A 25317-nucleotide genomic window follows, 5' to 3' on the forward strand; every position below is an offset into this window, starting at 1 on the left:
ACAAGTGAAATCAATCGGACCAGAATGATTAGAGCGCTGGTGTTAAAACTCCCATTAATAACACAGGCTATATGCATTGGTTTTAGGAGGACTGTAGCATTCTCTTCAATTTGACGCAACTGGCTTCGGTGAGTTCGTTTTACATGATGGAACCATATCACATGGGTTTATCCACTTACGGACTTACTTCATGCTGTGACCTCCTGGTCCCTAAGTGAGGTCACCGGGGCTTTACCTAAAGTAACCTAAAGTACCTAGAGTGCTGAAACTCAAGAGATGGAGGGATTCTCCCGCTAAGAACCAGAACACAGGTCAGGGAACCGTTTCACTCACGGGGGATTCCGGTAAAACACAAAATAAGGTAGAGGGAGAAGGGACCGGAAGGAACTGAAGAGCCCTGAAACCCACATGAAAGTTCCTCCCCCATTGGAGATCTGGTTCGTAAACTGAGTCTAAATACACAGAGCATTTAAGGTCTAAATATCAGCAAAAGGTTCTTGGCTGTTCAGTTCTGTTCTTCTTAAGTTCCCTGAGGAACATACAGTCAGACCTTTCTGTTCTGTGTGTATGTTCTCAAAGACCCTGAAGAGGATTCTACCTGGAAGTGCTAAGATGTAGGGAAGAAACAGTGGGATGCAGACAGCCTTTGTCTCCGCAGCTCATTGTTTTACTGATGGCCTTATTCTAATGCAAAGTGCCATACATTCTTCCACAGGAAATAAGCTTGAAACTGATTAGCTAAATAAAAGTCACTTTTTGCTAACCAGCACAACTTTACACGCATTCACATGTATCACATTGACCAAACAGGGAGATTTCTTTGATGGACCTTAAAACATTTTTGGAAACCAACCCTATGAAGTCAATTATAATTTTTAATGTGACATCTGATCTTCATCACATATTTCTGTTGCTATTAGACAGGCCCGTCACTACTGGTGGGTCTCATCACAACTGATGTTTTCCTGGAGGGGAAAATAAAGGAAATAAACAGAGCATCCATGTCTGCAAACACAAGGCAATACTCATTTTATCTCCATTTATGCCGTTCTCAAAGCATTTCAACACACGAGCCACAACTACAGAGTACAGTATGCAGCATGCACATTTCAGCGAAGCTGCCGCAAAAAAAAGAATTACAATGAACTTAAAATTACAAAATGTGACTATTATTCCCCTTTTAGTACAGCTTTGTGCTAGGAAAAACCCCTTGGGTATAGCGTTTGTGCCTGTTTATTTTCTGAGATATTAGAAAAGTCTTTGGCTAAGAGTTACATCACAGCATATTACCCTCAATTAAGTAAAATAATTAGGCTAATTGCAACCACACACAAAAACACACTGATGTCAGCATCAGGGAAACAGTGAAAAAGTTGCCTTGTGGTGCCTCTGAACAGGCAGCACATATACCGGGGTCTTATCAGTCTGTTACAATTAACAGCCAATGAGGGGACTCCCAAGCCAGGCCAATGGCGAAGAGACTCTGACCTCACCTTGACGGAGTAACTGCTAACAAACCTTTCAAAAGTATTCATGTCCATGTATGCAGAGGAAAACATATATGCGCTCTGTCCTACACAGTTACACAAGAAAGGCAAAGATGGCAAATTAACTTTCATCCTACCAGTCCAGCCCAACTAAAGGTGAAATCAGAGGTGCGGGCACTTTGGGGGAAAGGACACCCACCCCACCAAGACCCAAATGGCACTCGCCTTGGTCTGGGGTGTGGAGCCGGGGTTGGGTGGTGTTTCGGCGAGGAGCTGCAGGTTTAGAGAGTAAAAGTCGTGCGGTGCCTCTGCTGCACCCACACACCCACCCAGCCAGCCGGCCGCTTGGTTTCACTCAGCTGCACTAGCCCCTTGTTCAAAAACTGCGCTAACTAGCGGGGTAAAGATCCAGACTGGTGCCACAGACTCGGCTTCCAGGGAGGCCTGCCACTATTTCTGCTTGATCAATCTCTTCCTATGTGGGCAGAGTGAAAGCTGATAGCCAGTGACCATGATCCTCCTAATAGACCTGTAAAATCAATCCAACAATAGCGTCAGAGCAGGGAGTATGCAACATCAAAACACAGGTTGTGGCATCATCCACAACGCCCAGTGACTGTCGCACTGTCACCCAGACGAAAAAGGCCTCTCTTGTAACTCAGCTTCCTCCTTAAATGTAAACTGGTAAGCTCCCAAGCATTCTACAAAGAGCTTTCTCTTGCTACCACGACCAGGCATGAGCTAGTTCCTGGGAACACAAGGGTCAGCAGGACCACCTCTAATCTGCTTTATGAAGCACAGGTTACACGGAGGAACAAATCCACCAATGTGAACCATGGTGTGGGGTGGTGGAGGGCTAGAGTGTAAGGACTTCCCACGGCTGAACAACGCTGAGGGGAGAGAACCACTCCTCGGGTCAACTAACGAGTGAGATACACCTCACAAGACAAGGACTCGGGAGGCTGTCATAGACCTGACTATGACTAATTTCAAATAACTGATCCATGCTTCCGATCACCTCCTACTCATACTCAATATATGTGACAGCTGAGAAGTAAACAACACCTCAGGCAAAAACTTCAACACTTAGGCTAACCTGCCCAGCAAGTGCAGGTTTACCTGAAGGTGTGAATACCTGAAGAACTTAGCTCTCTATGCTATTCAATAGCATTTTGACCTTCGCCAAAGGTCGTCATATTTCTGTTGCCATTTGTATGGCAATATGTATTGTCATATTTTGGTTGTTGTCATAAGCCCGGAGTTAAGGCTAGATATTAGTTAACCCGTAGCCTAGTAATCTGACTGTTGAAACTCAAGAAAAAGTAGTCATATATTGTGACAAAAATTACAGTTTCTTATAACCAGTGCCCATACTTCTCTATCCATATCTATGAGAACATAAGCTACATTTAGCAAAATTGTATGTCACTAAGGATACCTGTAACCCTGTACAATACATTCTGGTTACCTTACTTGCCCATGCTGATAGAACTTTACATGGCAGCTTCATTACCTTTAGAGATACCCTTTTATCCATGCTGCTCCACAGAAAGCTATAAATGATCATGGGGATACATTTTGGCAGTCAGTTCTCCCCAAGCATTGACCCCATGATCCCTGTGGTGCTAGCCTCTTGGTCTGAACCTGCTGAGGGGTTCTGAAGGCACATTTTAGGAACTACAGCCATGATTTAAAAGCACATAAACAGCTTTTAGTAGTTTATCAATAAGTATTTTGAATCCAGAGTTGATCCGTCTTGTGGTTACCATAACTTAAAATGAAGGGTTTGGGAGAGAATTTGAGGAATAATTTATGACATTAAGTTTAGGAGCAGACCTGTACAAATTATTTCGTTAATGACAGTGATGGTAGCTAATAACTTGACTGATGCTAAAGCTTTTTATTTCAGCTGGACCATCAGTTGAAATAAACATACTGTGGCTGTAGCAGTTCACATCTTTTGAAATCCAGTGGTGACTTAAGACGACAAAAGCTGGCTCTGCCTACTCAGTCTAACGCACTTTCCAACACAGCTAGCTGGCCAAACTTAACTTTAAAAGCTGAAGTGACTTTAATCATTTCAGAGAAAACAAACCGAGATCGTTAGCGCTCGTGAAACCAAATTTTCATTTCGTTATAACAGAAGACAATTTGAACGACAACATTAAAAGACCATTCACTTGGTTCCGACACTCTTCATCGCCCTTCTCACAGTCACCATCATCATCCTCTGTAGCTACAGCACAAGGCTCTTTAGCTTTGAGAAATAAAAGAGGAAGGACAAACGCAGCTGCAGTCGTGTGGCGAATTCACCGGCGATCACGACATTGTAGACACATAAATAACGTTATGTTACATCAAAAACGTGCTCTACCTCCAACCCGATACATGTTGGCTGCCATGACTGCCCCAGGTCCTGGCGTCTCCAGGTAGGGCTTTCTGCTGCCGCCGTCGCTGCGTTACCACTGCCGCTGAGTGTGCTGTGTGTTGGAAAATGGTGGATTGATCAATACGAAGCAGACTAGCTAAGGGATCTTAAAGCGACAGCGCACATATTTCTAGGGCGCACTTCTCAAAACACTACAATGTGGGGGGTAAACCTGAAAAACCCGCGTAAAATTTGGACAACACGTAACAAAGCAGCTCATCAGGACGCCGAGCCAGAATCGGTCACGGGTTGGCCTCCTCCGGGGGGGTGGACTCGAGATGGACCGGGGCAGCGCGAGCAGCATGACCCGCCCGCTTCTCCCCGCCTTCCTTCAAAAAGGGACAATTGCTTCGAGCTTAAAAAACAGAGAGCGAGGTAAACAACTGTTGCTGTCTTGCCCGAACCACTCCTATTTTGAGTAAATTGGTGAAAAATCACAAGATGTGGTTCTACACTTTCTTTCTCCCCCCCCCCCCTTTCTTTCTCTTCACCAGCTCTTATTTTTTCTCTGTTAGGATTCAAGCAAGAGTAAAATTCTTGGTCGTATAATCACGTTCCTATTGCTATGTGCACTACAACTATTTAGCCCAGGCCTACTTTGTACTCTCATGTGTGCAATGCACTCCCTCTAAGCAGGCTATGTATCCGTGTTTAAAGGGAGTAGGGCAGGCAGTAGTACTTGGACTACAGCATCACTTGCACTATGACCTTACGGAGGGTCCACAAATAGGCCATCCTTAAAATTAAAAAGTATTCAGAGGGGCCTTAATCACAAATACATTTCAGGTTAGCATAGCCTATTATGTCATACCCTTTGTGCAGTTTAATCTCAAGTGAATTCTCTTTATTAGAATGGTCCTCACAACATCTACAGCAATCCTAGAACTAGTACATACCCCCTCTACTTAACCTAATATTAGGAACTAGTACATACCCCCCTACTTTACCTAACATTAGGTGTCATAACTTGTGTTTTTTGCTAAGGCTTGTCTGGTTGTGGCAAGTTGGCATCTACACCAAATCAGGAAGTTTTCATAATCTAAAAAAATAAGTACTTTGTAAATTACATTATTATTTAAGAAGTAGAAGATTAAATGAAGAAATATTGAAATTGTGAATATTTGACCAGTTACCACAGTACAGGACACTGTCTTACAGTATGCTTCTCGGATCAATTAAACTTTTTTGTCAAAAACACTAAGAATCTGAAGATTATAGGTTTTGGCTGCTGTGGTGAGCATGGTGAGGAGTGTGTCTGTGATAGAAATCCTTTGATAATAATACTCATTACTCCTATGTTTAAAAACAGTTAATCACATATATTAAAAGCTGTAGTGTGTTCTTGTAACCTACGTTGTGTAAACAAGCACAATCCCGCACTGGACTTGAACTCGCAACCACTGGCATGGGAGGTGGGCGCGCATGCAAAGAGGTCAAAATCCAGGGGTACTAGCGTCTGTCGCTAGCTTGCCTCTTAAGGTGTCAGGGAGTGAGGTTTACTCACTGCACAGCACTGTACCTGCTAGCAAGGAGGCTAAAATCCAGGGGTGCTAGTGTCTGTCGCTAGCACGTCTCTTAAGGGAGTGAGGTTTACTCACTGCACAGCACAGCACTGAACCCGTTGGCTAGCGTTACATTCACATGATGTGAAACCACAGGGTAATCATGTTATAGATTTACTGATCATTCAGAAAAGGCCTCACTTCATCTGAGCCTGTAGGATAGAGGACACATTTTACAAAACACTGATTGGTGATTGGAGTATTTGTGTTTCTCTAGGAGGGCCTATCTGCGTGCAGAGCATATGGACTCATGTCACTGCAGCCCACACAGAGAGGATGGAGGCCCAGACCATTTTGCTCTCCGTTCTCGTGAGGGAGTAGAGTGGAGAGTGTAGTGATTTTTTTTTTCCTGATGAGGGAGAAACTAGTAAGGGGGTTTTCATCATGAATGTGGGCAAGAGAGGAATGCTGTGGTATGTGTGTATGTGTGTGTGTGTGTGTGGTTGTGCGTGCGTCTGGGTGTGTGTGCATGTGATCCACACCATATGAAAAGCCCTGAAACAAAGCTCAACCCAGAGGGTGCCTTTAATCTGTGGTCATGTGACTCCTTTCAGCCAATTACAGGCTTTACCTTAGCCTTCACTGTAGGCACACAACAAAGCTAATTCTACTGTGCCATGGAGTGTGGTCATGTGTGTGTCGATGTGCAGTTCGTGTTTAGCCATACGCTTGGACATAATATATGAGTTCATTAGTGCAGATATGATGTAGTCGTAATCATCTAAGCTTGAGTGTGTCTCATTTGTACAAAGAACTTAACCCAGAGATTCAGTAGTAATACTTGCAGAGTGCTAAATAACTGTTGTAGGGTATTCCACACAGCCAAACCACAAGAACACCCCGTGGACACTTAGAACATAGGAACGTATGAACAGGGCAGGTAATATTTTATTGTACATTTTCGTCCACACACTGAAAGAGATGTTGTCTGAAGAGTTGGCTGCTCTCTATCCAGATGTTTCTCTCTCTCTCTCTCTCTGAGCCAGTACTACTGCACAGCACTGGGCTCCTCTAAAATGTAGAATGAGTTCTCCTTGATTCTCCTCCTTCAAAAACAAGGCTGCTGCTGTGTTTAAGCAAAAAAACAGTCAAACAGAGACAGACAAGCAGAGAGGCAGCCAGGCAGAGTCAGGTGGGTAGCCAGCTAGTCACACAGACAAACATGCCCAAATACTATTTGGAATCCCTAGATTTGTCATAATTCAGTATAATCACAATATTTTAGCCATAATTTCATAAGATCATGATTCTGACACTGCAATTCTGTCAAGATCTGTTCTTCCAACATGACACATTTGAAAAATAAAATAAAAGAAATGGTAAAACATTAATTAGGAGCTTCTCACTGTCATATAGTGGACTATGAAAGCCTACAGCTTATCAATAGGTTCATAAATAACTAACAACTAAACTAACTTTTTGTCTGCCAACTGATGGATGGATGGATGGATGGATGGATGGATTCTTTGGCATCTAATTCAATGCAGTTTAAATAACAATAGTCAAAAATCACAATAGTCAACTGAATCAATTTCAATTGCCCTTGCAGCTATAGAGACAGATATAAACCTAGACAGTCAGAAAGGACTGAAGTAGCCAGATTAGGAAAGAGACAGACGGACCACGAAAGGCAAAAAAGGAATATGACAAGTAGTTTTGAAAAAAAAAAAAAAAAAGGATGCAAACACACACTGTTGAGCAAGAAGGAACGCAGGTAGATGCACAGTCACGGAAGCAGAGAAAGGATACCGCAGGTAGCAGAAAGTCAGTCAGGCAGAGACACATACATACATACATACATACATACATGCATACATACATACATACATACATACATACATACATACATACATACATACATACATAGATAGATAGATAGATACATATGCATGCATGCATGCATAGATAGATACATACATAGATAGATACATACATACTGTAATACTTGCAGGGGTTTTCCTGGTAGCTAACTATCTGAGGCTGTGTGGGGAGTGTGGAGGAATCAGACAAAACAGTGTTTTCAACAGAAAGGGAAGCTTTAATTAGGCTTCTCTAGTAACTCAAAAGGATCAGTCGCCGTTTAAACCAAACAATCTCAGACTATTCAGTCTCTGTAAAGTCTATCTTTCAACGGGCCCACTTCAACGCAAACCGTTCCAAAACTCAGTTACTCAAACTTTCTCAACATTCCACACACAACATTCAAACATGTGCCTCTCCTTCCACCTTCCAAATGTGTTTGCCAGCCTCTCTTTGTCTGTCTCCTCTCTGGCTTGATTGGTAATCTCCATCACTTGTCTGCTTCCCTTGGCATTCTGGGAAATGTAGTTTCTGACTTGGTCGACCTCTGGAGAACTTTGTAGCCTGCTTTCAGGGGAATGTATTTTCCATCCACGACATGCCCCCACGGGACCCCACAATACATACATGCATACATGCATACATACATACATACATACATACATACATACATACATACATACATACATACATGCATGCATACATACATACATACATACATGCATAGTCTGACAGGTACTATCAATCAAGGTATATGCAATCACCCCCCCACGACGCCCATCCCACGCCTTCGCCTGCTTCGTTCCCCCAGTCTCACAGGCGGGTCTGGGACCAGCGCCTATCATGGCTGCAGGACCAGAGGGCTGCTTGTTTGCGCTGGCTTACCTCCATCTTCCCACCCCCCTCCCCGTTGCAAGTCATGTTTCTGTAATGTTGTAAATGTATGTGCTTATGTGCTGAGTTTTTTTTTTCCTGTTCCCACACTGTACACCTCTAGGAGCATAGTCTGGGGGTTGCCTTTTTTTCTCTCCTCCCCTCTCCTCATGCTGCAATTTCTCCCTCAATCTTGCCACTCTGGCAGGGGGACCGCCAATGGAAACTATCCTTTTGGCTATAATTGGGTGCATTTACATTTATGTACACTGTCCCTCTTGATCAAATAGACAAATTGGATTGGATTGGATTGGATTGGATTGGAGGTAGATTGGCACATAGACAGATAGACAGGTACAGTTGCGGTGGCTAACGGACAGCCCCAGATGGTCTTGCCTTCCCTGGGCTTTGAGAGCAGTAGGCAGCTACAAGGAGCCACAGAAGAAATCAATTAGGAAAGCATTCCTTTTTCCTCCACTGTCTTTCCTACCCCACCCTCCCCTCTGATTCCACTGCATTTTTTAATTACATACAGACCCAAAGAACGGGGGGAAAACTAGCATACTTTCCTCCTAAACGAAACACCACTGTACTATACCACCCACTGCCCATTCACAGCACCTCTCAGGCTGAGGATGGTGATATAGCAGAAGGATTGATCTGAATGGTGTCGCCTCCGCAAACAGATGGAAACCAAAAGTAGTGACACAGTCACTCTTGCCAGTGAGCGAGATCAGAAGCTGGTGTTGTGAAATCATTGGAAAAAAAATTACAGTGCCTACTCTTCTCTTCTGCATGGAGATTGTTCTGCCTTCCATTCCACACGTTACAAGAGGGAACACTTCCTAGTGCTCTTTTCACAGGAGGTGTTAATTCAATTTTCCCAAGGTCAAGTGTCGATTAATGGAACAAGGCAGTGACGGTATCTCAACAATGAATGCACTGTTTTTTGGATCATTCTGATAGGTTGAAACAAGGCAAGACATTACAGCCAGCCACAACGATATCCATTGGAAAATCACAACAGTTTTTTTATTTTAAAAATAAAGTTAAAATCAATCTACCATCCACCTCGTGAACAACTTAATATTTGTAGAAAACATATAACATGAGGCAATGTAGACCCTAACTGAAACATACACTTGAATAGGCTTCATATCTTTTCAAACAATGGATATATTTACATTTTAGTGTGTAGTGCATGTACTGTATCATGTACCAAATCGTCATTGTCAATGTGATTCCTCTCAGTTTCTGCAGCACAGACCAAAGAGAAGTTGTTTGTTTCGGTTGACTTTTTTTGCCCATATCTCCTGGATCCACACACGTCTGAGGAGATAATCAAAAGAAGGCTCCAGCCAGCGGACATGTGGGGGTTTAGTCATGCTTCATGTATTCGGTTCGCGCTGCATTATAATTTTGACCAACAGAGGGCGCTAGAAGCACACGATTTGTTATGGCTCGGTGTGTCCTCTGTTGCCCTCTGCCTTGCAGCTCGAAATCAGCGCGTTCTCTCAATGGCTGACAGAGCACCAATCACAGTGAGTGGAAGTAGCTCTTAAGTAATTGGTTTATCACGCCTCTTCCGCTTGTCATATGTGGAAAGATTAGATTTAAGACCCAAAACAACAGCTCAGTCCCACAGACCCCAACACAGTGACATCATCGTCTTTCGAGCTGTGTGTGTGTGTGTGTGTGTGTGTGTGTGTGTGTGTGTGTGTGTGTCTAGGGCGGTTGTACTTGGCAGGCCAACAGTAACATCTCTGAAGCGCTTTTCTTCCGGCCGTTTTGGGTGGAGAGGAGACCCTTTTGGGAGATAAGCTTAGCTCCTGACCACCATGCTGGGAGACCCACAAGAATCGAATACAATGCACTTCATTACACTGACATATACAATAATTAAAACATTTTATTAAACAAATTCAAAGTCTTTGTAGTGCCTGCATTCAAGACCAAATATTCAAGTCAAGATATCATTTTGATGTACAACTGAGTGTTGGGAAGGTGTTGGACAACTAAGCACATTGATGTTACCAGACTTTCCCCAAAAGTGCCCCATTTCATACAATACAGTAGTCAGTTTGCCATCCCTCATTTTAAATCCTATTTTAGAATCAAGCTGAGAGAGTGGGAGGTGAGAGAGACTAGACGGAGAAGGGTGTGGACATACTGTACTTGGGCTGGGCACTGGGTACCAGGCTAGTGGGCTGAACGTCCCTCAGCTGTTGGCCCACAGCTGCCTCTTAGCCTTGTCACTCCCAGTGGAGCTATTCACACTCCAGCCCAATGGAGAGAAAGAGAACGAGGGACAGTAGAGGCAAAGAACCAACACACACAAAAGCACTGGAATCAGAGAAGGAGAGGAAGGGGGAGACAGTCCAAGGCAAAGGCAGACAGACAGACAGACAGACAGACAGACAGACACACCCACAGAAGAAGTCTCAGACAGCTTGACCTCCTCGTATTTCAAGCAGCACCCCAGCCCATGTGCCCTTGTAAGACTGGGCTCCGTCGGGCGAGGGAGTCGAGGGGCCTACTGAAAGCTGCATATTTGACGGAGGACAAGAGAAAAAAGGAAAGACAGTGGAATGGCAGCTGGTCTGGCAAACTCAAGAGGTTGGTTTTTTCCGAACCCTAAACTCGTGCTCTGCCCGCTCAAACGTCAGCGCCAGCCCCAGCTTCCTGAGCTGAGTTGACTGAAATCCAAAAGCGGCTCACTCTCTCATTACTTCTGTCTCATAATTTCTCCCTCTCTTTATGTCCTCTCGCTCCGCTGCTCCCCTCTCCTGCAAATTGAATTTCGTTTCTGGAGAGACACCAGTGATTTTATTACTTTCTATATATACTCTCCATTATTAACCTGGATGCCAAACAAGACTCCCAGTATGAATACATAATATTAAAGGGGGGGGGAGACAACACAGACAGACAAAAACATAGGCTTGCTCTTGGGGACCAGACGTGGATTGTGCATCAAACCAACCATATTTCACAGTTCCTTGGAAAAAGAACAGGAAGACCAAGGAAAACTGAAGTGAATGAAAAGTATTTGGGATAGTTTTGAGCATATATATAACAGTATAACAGTAAACCTCAACAAAATCCAATGGCAGCTTGACACAAAACTTGCTGTGAGATAACGTGTGTCTGTTGAAATGAAACACAAAGCAAAAACAGCACAAAAGCAACACATTTATCAGTGAAAGATGTATCTTGAAATGTTATGGATTTAACTTAATGGACCCTAATTGTATTGATGGGCAGCGAGCAAAGCAAAGCCCACAGTGCACAGTGAATGAACTTCCACGTTGGTGGAACGAACTGCCTAGTACTACCAGAGCAGGGGCGTCCCTCTCTACCTTCAAGAAGCTTTTGAAGACCCAACTCTTCAGAGAGCACCTCCCCTCCTAACTGGCACCTGACTAGCGCTTAACTTGCACTTCAGCAGTTACATTCCTGCACTTCTTTTTCCTCTTTTCTAGGTTGTTGTTTTTCTAATTCTCATGTAAAGTAGTATTTATTGTTACACCATGCTTTTTTATTGCTCTTAGCTTGACTGTTCTCTCCCTTGTACGTCGCTTTGGACAAAAGCGTCTGCTAAATGACTAAATGTAAATGTAAATGTTAAGCTATTTGAACTAAAATGGCACTCAGTAAAGCGCATACCTTCGCTGAGGGCAAATGCCGTACCTCACCACATTAGCGAAAGCTAAACTAAACTTGTGCAGGCACCGCCTGAGTCCAGACCAACATTGAATGGGTTCATCCTTGGCCCATGCTACACCTTTCCAAGTTTCGTGAAAATCTGGCCTGTAGGTTTTGCATAATCCTGCTAACACACAAGCAAACAAACAAACAAACAAACCAACAAACAGACAGACACGGGTGAAAACACCCTCCTTGACTGAGGTAATAGCTAAATCATAGTGCTAATTCAACACCATGAGCAAGATCCTAAGCGCAAACATGGGTGAGTCAGCACAATGCTCCCACACGCCACACGATAGCTTTAGTTCATGCACGACAGACTTTGCTCGTTGCTTTGCTACTTGCCTGTCAATGAAATTAGGACCATGCACTGCTTGTGCCGTATGCGTATTGAACCCATGACTGTCACTGTCTGCACTCAAACTCTAACTAACAGTATTGTGGTTATACATCGATGTTATCACATCCTGACACACTTGTTTTACACATAAGCAAACCCCTCTATCTACACTATGTACTGAACTGCTAAAGTAAAGCAAGCAGAAGGGGTGATATCACAGATGAGGTATGAGGAAGTATTATTATATTCTGGGTTAAGAGTTGATAGAATCTCTGTAAGCACGCTTAAGTTTGAAGAAGGGACCGGAGAGTTGAAGTCAGGTTTCTGTAGTTTATTTTCAGCGTGGAGACCCCCTCTCAGCTTGGTGCTCAGAGCAAGGCCTACCTGATAGCAGAATGTGTAGGCATTTATACATTTCAGTCAGGTAGAATACAATAGAAGAGGGGATGACCACACCCTTTAGGTGAGAGGAAGGGGGAGACAGTGGGGGTGAGGGGTTCACCTATGGGGGGAGGGGGTGATACTATGGCACAAAGGGTCTTAGCAGGAAGGAGCCTATCTGGGGGGGAAGGGTTCACAAGCCACTTGTTCAGGTCTCAGTGAAACAGACGGAGTACACATCCAAAATGAGTTGCAGATACAACATAAGGAGTTAATGTCTTACAACAACAGAATAGCAATATTTCCAGTTCCATCAGTCCCCTATATGAGCATTTATATGCTCACACAATAACCACCATGCAACAGCCAATCAGAGCAGGAAACATCAATATATGTTAAAGATACAAATGATACAGAACAACAGTAGAATAGCTATTTTGCAGTTCCATCAGAGTTGAATATGTTGAAGTAGAATAAATTGGACAGTCCTCTTCAAACTGCAATATTTGCATTGTCCATAAAGGTACACCACTCTACAAAGTCTTCAAGTGTATGGTGTTTCACTAACAGGTTTTTTTGTAAAAAGGCGTCTTCGTTTTTTAAGCAGCTTAATGAGAGTGAGAGTGTCAGGTGCAGTACAAATACCCCTAGAGATTTTGCCACATGGAATCTACACATTCAAAGAACACAAGGACAAAGACAACCTAGAGGGGGCACAAACAAACTCCACATTTATTTACCTAGTCTAGACGGGACTACTCCATACACACACACACACACTCGCACACACACTCGCACACACACACACACACACACTAACACACACACACAAACTCGCACACAAATGCACACACACACCCTATCTCCCCCTCTGCTGTGTTCTGTGACCCTCATGGCACTGGTGTTTCCACCCACGTTTCCTCCAGAAGTTCAGCCATGGTTCTCCTCAAGGCCTCTTCCCTTCCCTTCCTTCCCCAGCCCAATGCCCTCTCGTGATGCTAATTATAACACCTCTGTCTCAGCCCAGGTGACGCTGGCTGGCTTCTCCGTGTGAAGAGCTGCCCTCTCTCTCACGCTCGTGCGCCTCAACTTCATTAACAACAATTGCTTGAAGGAGGAGGTGAGGAGGTGAGCAAGTGCCTCAGGAGTTGTAACTTATTTTGCCACGTCCATCACACAAATTTAATAGGTGTAGATATATAAAAACGCTTCTGAATAACCCCCAAAATAATTAGACTGAATACTACATTGGGTGGTTATTATTTTTATTCTCTTATCTTATTCTCTTATCTTTGTTCTTGTTCTTGGTTTTAGCATGGGGAAAAGTGGCTTACTTTGTGGATTTACTGTGATGCCCTCTATAATTTGTATGATTTAAAGATGCATCTAATTAAACTGACATCTTTTCAATACATTGAAGAGATTTTATTTAAGCGTAGCAGATTTTGAGGTGTGTGACCTCATGTCACACATTACTAATCCATGTACAGTTTAGTAAGATGTGTGGTTTCATAATAGTGTTGTTAGTTATTTACAGTCAGAGGATGGACGACAACACACAACACACACAGAAACCACTGCCAGCAAAATTCACTGGAACTTGTTCCTAATAGAGTATAATTTTTCCTAGCTTGCATCGCTAACTTACTACCTTTGATCACACAACACTTTCACTCTTTGCTGATGTTACATCAATCTTTCTTACGCTCACGCACACACACACACACACACACACACACACACACACACACACACACACACACACACACACACACACACACACACACACACACAATGAAATACTAGCAGCAGGGAACAAAGAGGGTCTTTCAAAGAAGCACGTTTTCAGTTCACTTCACTTTATCTTCCTTGGTCATTATGCACACATGCCCTCCAAAACACACCCTTTCACATTCACACACATGCACATGTGCACAACCTCTCCACCACACTCCCTTCACATTCTTCGACTGCCTGTGGTCTTAATCAAAGGCGTACACCCGTTCATTCAAGAAACCTAACTCCATTTTCTAAATTTGTTGACTGTGGCCTGTTTGAGTGTGAGTGTGTGCATGTGTGTAAGAGTGTGCAGGTGTGGGCAGTGGAGCTTTGTGTGATCATATGTGTGGGATCTAGTAGAAGTCTATATGAGTATGCGGAAGAGCAGGAGGAGGTGTGTGTGTGTGTGTGTGTGTGTGTGTGTGTGTGTGTGTGTGTGTGTGTGTGTGTGTGTGTGTATGTTTGTCTGATTGAGTTTGTAGGAATATGACTGTTTGGAGTCGGGGGGGGGGGGGGGGGGGGGGGAGGAGATATGTCGGGCGTGGGAGTTTGGCCATGTGTGGGATGGATTACAGCACACATGCGTGGTCCTGAAATCCTGACTTTGGGTGAGCCAAGTGGCTGAATATTTGAGTGTGGTGGGAGCGGTCGTGGTGCTGAAGATTGAAGTCAAAACTGTTAGTTTATCTCAATGCCAAAGTATCCTCATAATTCAAGTAATCTCTTCACTTACTGCAAATTTATTTTGTACCCATCCTAATATGTTTTATTTATTTATTTATTTATTTATTTAATAAACATAAGTCAACTTCACAGAGTTCTTCTTACTTTTGGATTGAAATTGATCAGTGTGATACTGTCAGGTGGTCAGAGGGATCTGAATCATTCTGATTTGAATCTTGTACTGCCTTTACATGTTCAATAGTATGGGACAGTTATTGACATTATCTGTCTTTCTTGTCCTCTGTTGTGTACTCAAATGATAAACATTCTCATCTTTTATTTGCTCCTTTCAGCAGAACATTACATCATTCTTAGAATATTCTAGTCTGGATTTTGCTATTATCATAACAGGGAGACAGACCGAGTTAATGTGGTTAATTATTGACTCACTGATTCAGAATGTGGGAGCGTTTCCTTACATGGACTTTCAGATGCTTCACTCACACCACTGATCTTCTCATATTAACTGTCACTCAAAACGAATCTTTAAATTGAAATAGCTATTGAACTATTGGGATCAACAATAATTGTAGGTCACAACTACTGTACCAGTAGCACATTGTTATACATTTACAGCATGGTAAAATCTTAACTCTAGTGCATTTTCATAGATATGTACCAACCATGGACCAGTCAACCTCAGCCATCAATTCTATTGAGCACTGAGTTTGAGTAGAACTTTATCTGGTCTTTCTCCACGGCCTATGGCCTCTCTGAAGACTTATCTGAGCAGATTTAGCACATGCTTTATGTGCAATAGCCTTTTTTCCTGAGGCACTTTTGTGCATCAAACTTAATCCCTTAACGCTCTCGGACTGCGTCAAAGAGCATAACTCTTTTGAGCCTTTCCTCTGGAGCCTTTTCCATGGCCCCCTCATTTCCTCAGTTTGTTTCTCCTCTAAACCCTCTACCCATAGCATTTAGCATATTGTATTGTATATTATTGTGTATATTTAGTAGGTTTATTATATGTTTATCATATGTGTAATTTATGTTCAGAGTACTTATATGTTATGTTATGTTATATTATGGCAGGTTGTTGTGTGGTGTCTTGTCTTAAGAATGTCAGTGCCCAGTCCAACTTCGTGTTGTTCTGTGCATCTGACAATAAAAGACTTGAAACTACCCTGTACCCTAGCCCTATACCTCCCTGCCTTCTGCTGACTAGTTTTGTCTGCTTCCACTGCTCACAGTGACTCTGCACTGCAGTGGAGCAAAGCTGCAAGAACAGCAACTCACACAGAGTGGTTCTCAATCAAACTCACACACACATGGCAAAAGGGTATCTGTTTAAGATCTTTACATAGTCATGGTAAAATGTCTTGACCCTTTTGGCTTAATTAAAGTGTGTAGCTTCTGCATGCTGTACAGAACTGAGATTTTATCTTCACCTGTGACATGTCACCACTGTCATTATTGAAAGCAGAGGGAAGTAAAGGACCCGTGGTTGTTCAGGGAGTGTTTACAAAAGGCACTTCAACAATGACTTAAGAGATACGAGACCTAAGAGAAATACATGAGTTAATCAACAGGAAGTTCACACATTTCTAAAAGATGATATAAGGGGACAAGGATGTTAGTTTACCGCCCCATATTAGAGTGGTTTGAACAGCAAGCTTAGGAATGGATAATGTCTACAGCTTACTCACACACAGACAAGGAAGTGATGTCACACTTTAGGTCTGTTAGCTTGACCTAAAAGAAAATATAGTATGTGTGTAAACTAAAAAAAGAAAAAAAAAATCCTTCAGTTGCCATGGAAAAAATATACCAACGTTTCAGTTTTCACTGCTGCCAAAACTGCTGCACTGTTGTCAAAAACGTGTAAGGAAAATTACCCAACTTAATCTATTTTTGGCTGATCTTTTCCCCTCTCTAGAATACAACTATAACCTTCAGACGTCATTCAGAGACATTTTCAAATTTTAACGGTCCGACATGTGCTGAAGAACCTCTATTGATGAGCACACTGAAAGGGACCATTGTGTCCTGGCATTCATGTTCCAGTTAAAGAGTGCAAAAAGGAAACGCGCGCGTAAAGGAGAGGGGGAGAGAGAGAGAGAGAGAGAGAGAGAATGAGAGAAAGAGAGAGAGAGAGAACGTTCCACTAGTCTGCTCGTGTTGTGTGTAACTGACCGGGTTCCAAACCAAGGGGAGAGAGAGGCAGGGCATGGGGGCGGGGTGATCGGCAGAGGCACGGCATACAGGGGGCGGGGTTACGCAGGCCTAAATAAGCGCGGTGCATGGGGAGAAAGGATGCTCCCGGTTTTCAAAGAGGAACTTCAGCAGGGTTAGCCACTGGAGAGAGGGGACTGCAAACCACACGAAACATTTTGTTTTCCACGCGACGTTTTCTCATCAGAACAACATGTCTTCAAAGTGTCCCAAGTGCGAAAAGACTGTGTATTTCGGTAAGTGAATTTATATTTATCAAATGTTGAGGCATTTGTTGTGTTATGGAGATGTATTAGCCCGCCCCACGTTGTGAATTTTCGGAATGACAGCACTGATTGTTTACATTGTCCCTTCGGTTGATCTTTGTCTGATTTCTGCATTAAGTCAGACATAGGATGTTTCTTTAATTCAACTCGTTTTCGTTCAAATATATAGACATCTAGCGTAACGGGTAAGCTAAAGTTAACATATTTAGATCCGCATGGAGTTGTCCGGATATTGTGATCAGTTGGTAAGGTGTACAGTCAAATATGGACTACAGGAGTACTATAACGAGATGCTCAATTAGGCCTATTATAAGAGCAATATAAGACACAATACTAACCCTTTTTATTTGATCGTGTTTGTTACTACACGACAGAGGCCATTATTCCCTGCAGTATAGCATTAAGCAACTTTTGGATTGCAGAGGAAATTAAAATTCTATAAGCTATCTTCATTCTTTAGATATCAGTCTCACCTTTACTGAGATTAATAACTCTGCCCAGAATCCAAGAATGAGTGTGGTCAATATGAGCTCCACATATTACATGATCTTCTAGTATCTATCTAGATCTTAAGTTAGTAAATGTATCCAGTTCTAGGTACCAGAATCCGCAGCTAAATCACATTCACTTCTTGTATGGCTGATGTTGTGACAGGCAAGGTCCTTTGGGTCTCTCTCTTTAGTTTCTTTTAAGAGCGGCTGTGCTCTCTTCTAAAGCCTCCAGACATGCACTGGCGTTATGAGGACAAAAGGGCGCTGACTAACCATGCCAGTGAAATTCATTCAGGAACCCCATGACTTGTACACAGGTGCGACACATTCAAGCATCAGTCGATTTCTTTTTGGTTCTCAGAAATCTTAGCATGTCCACAAATGGAGGTTGAGAGTGATCTTACTGAAATGAGCCTCCCCTCTGCGCTAGTCAGTGAGGTGTGGCGAGAGGGATGTCCTCTCTGTGATGCATTTGAATAAAGTTCCCCTCATGACACGGGCTGTGCCATGAGAGTTTGGTGCCGTCTCATGGAGATGAGAGATTCTTTCCCCCAGAGCGAGAGGTTGTGTGTGTTTGTGTGTGTGTGTGTTTGTGTGCGTGTGTGTGTGTGTGTCTGAAAGTGAAGTTTGAGTGCTGTGTTGATCTTTTTATTTACTGAGCCGTTAACAGTGAATTACTACCCCCTTGTCTCATCTGCTTGCTCCCGGCCCGCTCCATTTCAAAGGCTATATATAGTGTGATGAGGTCAGCCCTTCATGGTGTTTGCACATCTTTTTGAAGCAATCAGTCAATAGCACGTGGGTGTTTGTGTGTGTTTGTGTTCCTGTTCTTGACGGATCACACTTTCATGCTGCGTAGTGCTGTGTCCTGAGCAGCAGAGTCTGTATCCAGGGGCAAAAACCTCGGAACAGCCAATAAAGTCATGACTGAAAGGAACCAGCGAGGCAGACGAGAGGATGCTGGCGGTTGCGTAAGAGCCGTTGCCGCGCGCAGTCCTCCGCAGCAGCTCATCGGGCAGCCAGTGAGGTTTCAAGGCGCAGGCTGGAGGTGGCTTCCAGCTCAGGCACAGATTTATATTTCCTTCCTCAAACTATAAGCGTAAACATCAGCAAAGTGCCAAAGGGGATTAAAAGCGCCTCTTTAGCTCCCTTACGTCACATACTATTGGCCCAATATCATCAGCTCTATATGGGTGGACAGATTGATGGGCCTATGAATAAATCAGTGAATGGCAACTGTTGTGTTGTGGCCGCACTGTTAAAACTGTAGTTGTGGCACGAACAGCTGTGTGGCAGCTGGATGGAGGGGGTAGAGTAGGTGTTGTGCAGTTAGTTGTTTACCACTGTATGTTCTGAAAGGGATAGAGAGAGAGAGAGAGAGAGAGAGAGAGAGAGAGAGAGAGTAGCATCCAGCCACATTACAGAGATGCTTATTGACATACAGCCCTACATGATTGTTGTTGTGTAACCACTTGTAAGACCGTGTTGTTAATATATGAGAGATATTGTCTCGTGTCTTTCTGGCCAGATGTTGTACTGCACTTTGTCAGTGTGCACCCACCGCATTACACTAAGACTGATATTGCCAGCTGCATTTGTGGGTATCAAAAATCCCAGTTCTTCAGCCCTCCCCTGAAATTTCCCCACCGACATCCTGTTTTAAAGCCTGTCGGGAAGAAGTGGTGAGACGCCGTCTGGACCTCTTATTTGGCTCAAAGGCACCAGTTTTTAATATTTTCTATTTCATCTGTTATTGAACAGCTGGTAGCACATTTTGTGCATTTTTCCTCCCATGCAAGATTGATTGAAGTCAAATGGTGTCAACAAGTATTCCCTTTTTTTGGGTGTCTGACAAATATGTTGACCTAAAAAGACAAAAAGGGACCGTATGTAACTTTTGTCAACGATTTTAAAATAACATAAATAGGTTCTGTTTAAATATTTGCACAAAGAGCAAACACAACTAACTTTGACTGCTCCATCTAAATTGGATTAGCCTCTCCCAGCACATGGTGTGGTCTCAGTGCACCTCATGGGACCCAAAATATGCAACTTAAAAAGTGTAAACACAGGCTAGCACAATAGCATCATGCTATTAGAACATGCTGTACGTGTGGGAGTCTTGGTGATGCTTGGGAGAGTGTGTAGAACTGTTTGTATGTGGTTCGCTATGCGGTATGAGAATGCTGGCAAAGCATAAGACGGCATATGGGACAAGCTTCCAAAAGTGGGACTGTGTATGGGAAGGCTAGTGCTAAGGCTGACATGTGGCTTTTGTACGACGCAGGAATGCGGATTCCTGTTATTTTGGAAGCTCAGGAGGAGCAGAGGGGCCACAGAGCCATGAGACAGAGGCTGGAGGGCCCGGGGGTTGCTGGGATACCGAGAGGGAGACGGCCCTCCGTATCAGTCGCAGAATACAAATTAAGACAGAGAATGCAAACAGTGCATCCCATATAAAGGGAGAGAACCTTTCGCTGCTGTTGGTTTGAGATTTACACACAGATTAAAATCAAAAGTTTAAGCTTGGCTGCTCTTAACCTGCTTAATTTAATTCTTAGTGTTGGTCACTTCTTTGTCATCTGAGGCACATTCATTTCAATGGCATACTGTCACAAATAATGAAATGAGCAGTGCCAACAGAGGTTGTCTGTTTCATTCGAATACAACATTCTTGTCTTCCGTCTGTCAAATGGCATTCATACAATTAAGTTCCAGGAAGCATTTGGCTCAACATGGAATATTAGTCTGTAACGACCTACAATAGGGGGATTTCTATGACCCAATGAAATTAACGTTTATCTTGATAACCTCACTTCATGCTTTTCTCAGAAGTGCGAGTCAGTTGCCACCAAATGGTATCTCTCTTTGACAGAGACACAGTATCTCTCAGAAGGAGCCCCAGACCATACTGACTTAAATAAAATTACTTTAAAAAAAAAAGCATAAGTGATTTGACACCTAAAGTTAAGTCTCCAAAATCTGCCCTTAAACAGACAGGTAACTGATGCAATGTGCCAGACCACAATGACTGATGCACAACTCAATAGGATGTTGACCAGTTCCAGACAGGGCATAGCCTATCAGTCTGGGCCTGTAGGAACTATGTGTCTGATTGAAATGTTTTTAGTGAAATTTTTTAAGGACATGGTGGAAGTGTATCTTATCCCTAAGGTCCAACAGATATTACATGCTGACTCGCAAAGCAAAGAACAATGGTCACATCTTTGCTGACTGATCAACGCTGACTAGATTGTAGTTCTCTTGCGCAGATTTCTTTTCCTAAACATTGTCTGGGTTTGACTACATAATCATTGTCAACACAGTCAGTATACACGAAGACTCTATATCTGGACCAATGAAAGCCCATAAAAACTGAATTAATGGTACTGTAATATCTGAAACATTGGGCCAATATACAAAGAATAAGCTGCTGAGAGTTTAACATCAACACAATTCTTCTCCACTGATGTCTTGTGAGTGTAATTGATTTCACCAGCCAGATCCAAGACCCAAAATGCAACAGGCTTTAGTTGTTGTGCCAAACCCAGCCACCTAGACCTCGTGTGGAAAAATGGCTTCTAATGCAATAAAAAAGGAACCGCAGAGACAGCAGTACGTCCTCACACAGTGCAGGTTATATAAAACGATTCCAAATATTTCGCATGGTAAGACATTCTGAATGTCCTGTGACTTCCTGAAAACAAGCAAGTGAGATTGTTACAGGTCTCTTAGGAGAGGCAGGAGAGTGACACGTGCATCACTGGGCAATGAATATGGACAGAGCTTTATGGCCCTGCTTACGGCCAAATGAGTGAAAGAGGGAGAGAGAGAAGAAGCGGAGAGAGAGAGAAGAAGGGGAGAGAGAGAGAAGAAGGGGAGAGAGAGAGAAGAAGGGAAGAGAGGGAGAGAGGGAGAGAGAGAGAAGAAGGGAAGAAAGAGAGAAGAAGGGGAGAGAGGGAGAGAGAGAGAAGAAGGGGAGAGAGGGAGAGAGCGAGAGAAGGAGGAGGAGGGAAGGGTAAGTGCTGGGGAGAGAGAATTAGAGATTGTGGAAGACACTCCCTGTCATTATAACTCACCGCACACACAGGAGAGTGGAAATGTGAAAGACCATACTCTCTTTTGCTTCTCCCTTCTTACTCTCACATACACACACACGTGCACTTTTAGAATGCGTTGGATTTGATGCAAATGTCTCTGTTGTTTACAGATTCAGCACATTCAAAATCCACACACGTATGGGTTTTTGTTTGGATTCACGGCACTTGGTGACTCCTCAGGCAGTGTGAGGTTGTGTGTGTGAGAGAGAGAGTTTGTGTGTGTGTGTGTGTGTGTGTGTGTGTGTATTATGTAATATCATTTCTTCAGTCTGTGCCACCTCTCCTGTGCCATTGCATAACCTGAAAGCCCCTATGAAGTGGTGAATAAAACTGTGAATAAGGGGTCTGTCTCTCTCCAGCTCTCTCTGACTCTCTCCCTCTCTCTCTTTCTTTCTTTCTTTCTTTCTTTCTTTCTTTCTTTTTCTCTGTCTCTCTCTGTCCATGGCTGTCCGTTCCTGCCAAGGCTCATAAGCATCCTTTGCCACAGCTCATGGACAGAGAGTGTTCCTCCCCTCTGGCCCTTGGCTGCACACAATGAGCCCTATGATGTAATAACATGCATCTTTCAGGCCCTGCCCTCTAAAATAGAGCCTGACTCCAGTAGGGCTCGGTCTTCACTGAACACATTCATAATTTATAGCCCCAAAATAGGCACTTACATAGATTTTTCCCCTCCCAGTCACACATGTGGCAGAGGCCCCTGGTAGCTTTGACTGAGCTGAAGCTTAAAGGATGTGTAAAAAAAAAAGAGTGTTAGACTGAAAGCTTTTTGCACATTTCTTTCAATCTTATTAATAGGTGATTTTAGAAGGTGACTTCATACAATCAATATAGCTTAAAGATAAGACACCCAATAGGTTATCAACTTAAGCTATAAAGAGTAATGTATGTAATCCTACTGAAAGACAAACCTTTCACTGTAAGTGGAAGGTGTAAGAGGCAGGCAAATCCAGATGAAAAGTGTGACACTCTGCAAGGATCACTAATGAGTACACTTTTAGCCTAACCATGTGAGGCTTTGTGACAAGTGACCTGTCCAGTGCCCTGTCTCTGACACACACACACACACACACACACACACTCACACTCCTCACAGACATGCGGTGAGCGCTTTGCTTAATTTGGAAAAGAGAGAGGAAACCTCGCCTTGTCTGGGGAAACACACACACTCACACACACTCACACACACACACAGTCATAGTCCTCTCACCCTGTTTGCACTATAATTGCATCAGATTGTGGTGTGCTGGACACACTAACACACACACACACACACACACACACACACACACACACCCGTGCACACAAACATACACACACACATGAGTCAGTTTATTGTAAAGTCTCATCATTATTTGTATTTGGTGTCCATTTGAGGCTACTTCTGTTTGGGTTGGAGCCTCTTAGCAGGGCCCTGGCTTTGAACACGGCTCTCCCCTCCACTCTCCGTACACTCTATCCACTGACACACATATTTACTTTCCCCTCCTCTACTGTAATCAAAATATTGATCCAACAGCATGTCACCATGACCTGTGCAACGAACCGTGACCCACTGTCCCACAAAATCCAACCGGCCATCGGACAGCACACACACACACACACACACACACACACACTCAAGAAATCTAACACACTTGTGTGATCCACAGTCAAGGCAAACACACACAGTTGACGGCCGGGGGTGGGGTGGGGTGGGGGGGGGGGGGGGGGGGTGGAGAATCATTCCTGTGATCCGTCCTGGAGAGTTCCCACACTGTTCAGACCTAACGTGTGCCTGTGCCTTCCATAACCTGATTCGCAAGGCACCTCGTGGCATGTTAGCGTGGGTGATAAATCATGGTTCACGGAATGAAGATGTTCCAGTAAGGCTTCTATCCACTTCTATTTCACACTGTGAAAGCAAACACACAGTTTATCTGTTATTCATGCTGTGGGCTGATCTCACTTAGACAGGCCGATGGTCTTAAGGCCTGGAACCAGCTAAACAGTATACTAAAAGACACAAGTAAATCGGCGTTTGGCCTCATAGCCTGTGTGTGTTTGTGTGTGTGTTTGTGTGTGTGTGTGTGTGTGTGTGTGTGTGTGTGTGTGTGTGTGTGTGTGTGTGTGTGTGTGTGTGTGTGTGTGTGTGTGTGTGTGTGTGTGTGTGTGTCCAAGCATTATTCACCATTTACACGGATCAGTGGCTGACCACACAGCCTGCATTCTGTGCATCAGCACTTAAAGCAGAGGCGAGCCGAGCTGAGCTCCACTGTACAGGCCGTCCTCGTGCGTAATCAATCACAATCATGGTCCTGATTAGGCGCCCTGGCCTGCATTGCTGTTTTTGCTGCCCGCTCCACAGCCAAAGGGGAACCCGGCTGCTGGAACTATGCTGGGCTACTGCAAGGTCAGACCTGCAGTCAGTGCGTTTAAGCGTGGCTATCTCTCTTGGCCGCCGGGAAACGGACGTCTTTGTAGCAGTTTGTAGCAGTAGCAGTAGAATGAAGGGAAATAGAAACCAGATGAGAGGGAAGGGGCCAGCAGCAGCAGCAGCAGCAGCAGCAGCATGTCAGGGCTTGGGTAATCACATCTGTGAGTCTCGGCTCCGCAGAGCGTCGCTGTGTTTATTAAAGCCGAGCGCAAATACTACTGTTTGGCCTGAGGACGTGCAGAGGGTATTTTTAGAATGGGAATGGAGCAGAGTGCAATGGAAACACACACACACACACAGTGCTTTCCTCTGGATGTTCCTGTGTGTCTGGGGCTCTGACTGTCTGTAGAGCTGCTGGGTCTGTCTGTGTGTGTGTGTGTGTGTGTGTGTGTGTGTGTGTCTTTGATCGGCTGTGTACTACTTTGTGGGTATTTGTGTGTGTGTGTGTGTGTGTGTGTGTGTCTGAGAGAGTAGTGCTCAGGTGTGTGACCAGTGGAACGTGCCATAATCGCCACTCTGTCATGTCAGTGCTCAGCTATCATAAAAATAGAAATGGCATATTATGAAGATGATAGTAGTGTGTGTGTGTGTGTGTGTACTGGGTTGAGGGGGGGAGGGGGCGGTAACTTTGCAGGCTGGAACAGATGGGTGTGTATTAATCAAGCTTCATGTAGAAATTGTCCAAGCCAAACACACTATGTACGATTTATGTGTTGACCTAAAGCCAGTGCTTCTACTTGAAGACATACAGTTCACTTATAGCATTTACAGTAGTATATATACGTTGT

At 43.8% G+C, this 25317-nt stretch overlaps 2 protein-coding genes across 5 annotated transcripts in view; one reads left to right on the forward strand and one right to left on the reverse strand.

Moving 5' to 3' along the window:
• The window catches only part of mta1 (metastasis associated 1), a 31151-nt gene extending 27045 nt beyond the window's left edge, over nt 1-4106 (reverse strand). For 2 of the 3 annotated variants that reach the window (XM_031580930.2, XM_042709833.1), the window contains exon 1: nt 3862-4076. In XM_031580930.2, the coding sequence (XP_031436790.1) occupies nt 3862-3889 (28 nt within the window). In that variant the 5' untranslated portion in view covers nt 3890-4076. The other variant, XM_031580929.2, reaches the window with a different exon arrangement.
• A 23-nt stretch (nt 4107-4129) lies between these two features.
• Nucleotides 4130-25317, forward strand: part of crip2 (cysteine-rich protein 2) — a 32394-nt gene continuing 11206 nt past the window's right edge. Inside the window, exon 1 of one of the 2 annotated variants that reach the window (XM_031580931.2) lies at nt 4130-4290. In XM_031580931.2, coding sequence (XP_031436791.1) covers nt 4194-4290 — 97 coding nt within the window. In that variant the 5' untranslated portion in view covers nt 4130-4193. Of the gene's footprint in view, nt 4291-17301; nt 17493-25317 lie in introns of those variants that run through there. The other variant, XM_031580932.2, reaches the window with a different exon arrangement.

Source organism: Clupea harengus, chromosome 14, assembly GCF_900700415.2.
Source record: "Clupea harengus chromosome 14, Ch_v2.0.2, whole genome shotgun sequence".
Taxonomy (NCBI): Eukaryota; Metazoa; Chordata; class Actinopteri; order Clupeiformes; family Clupeidae; genus Clupea; species Clupea harengus.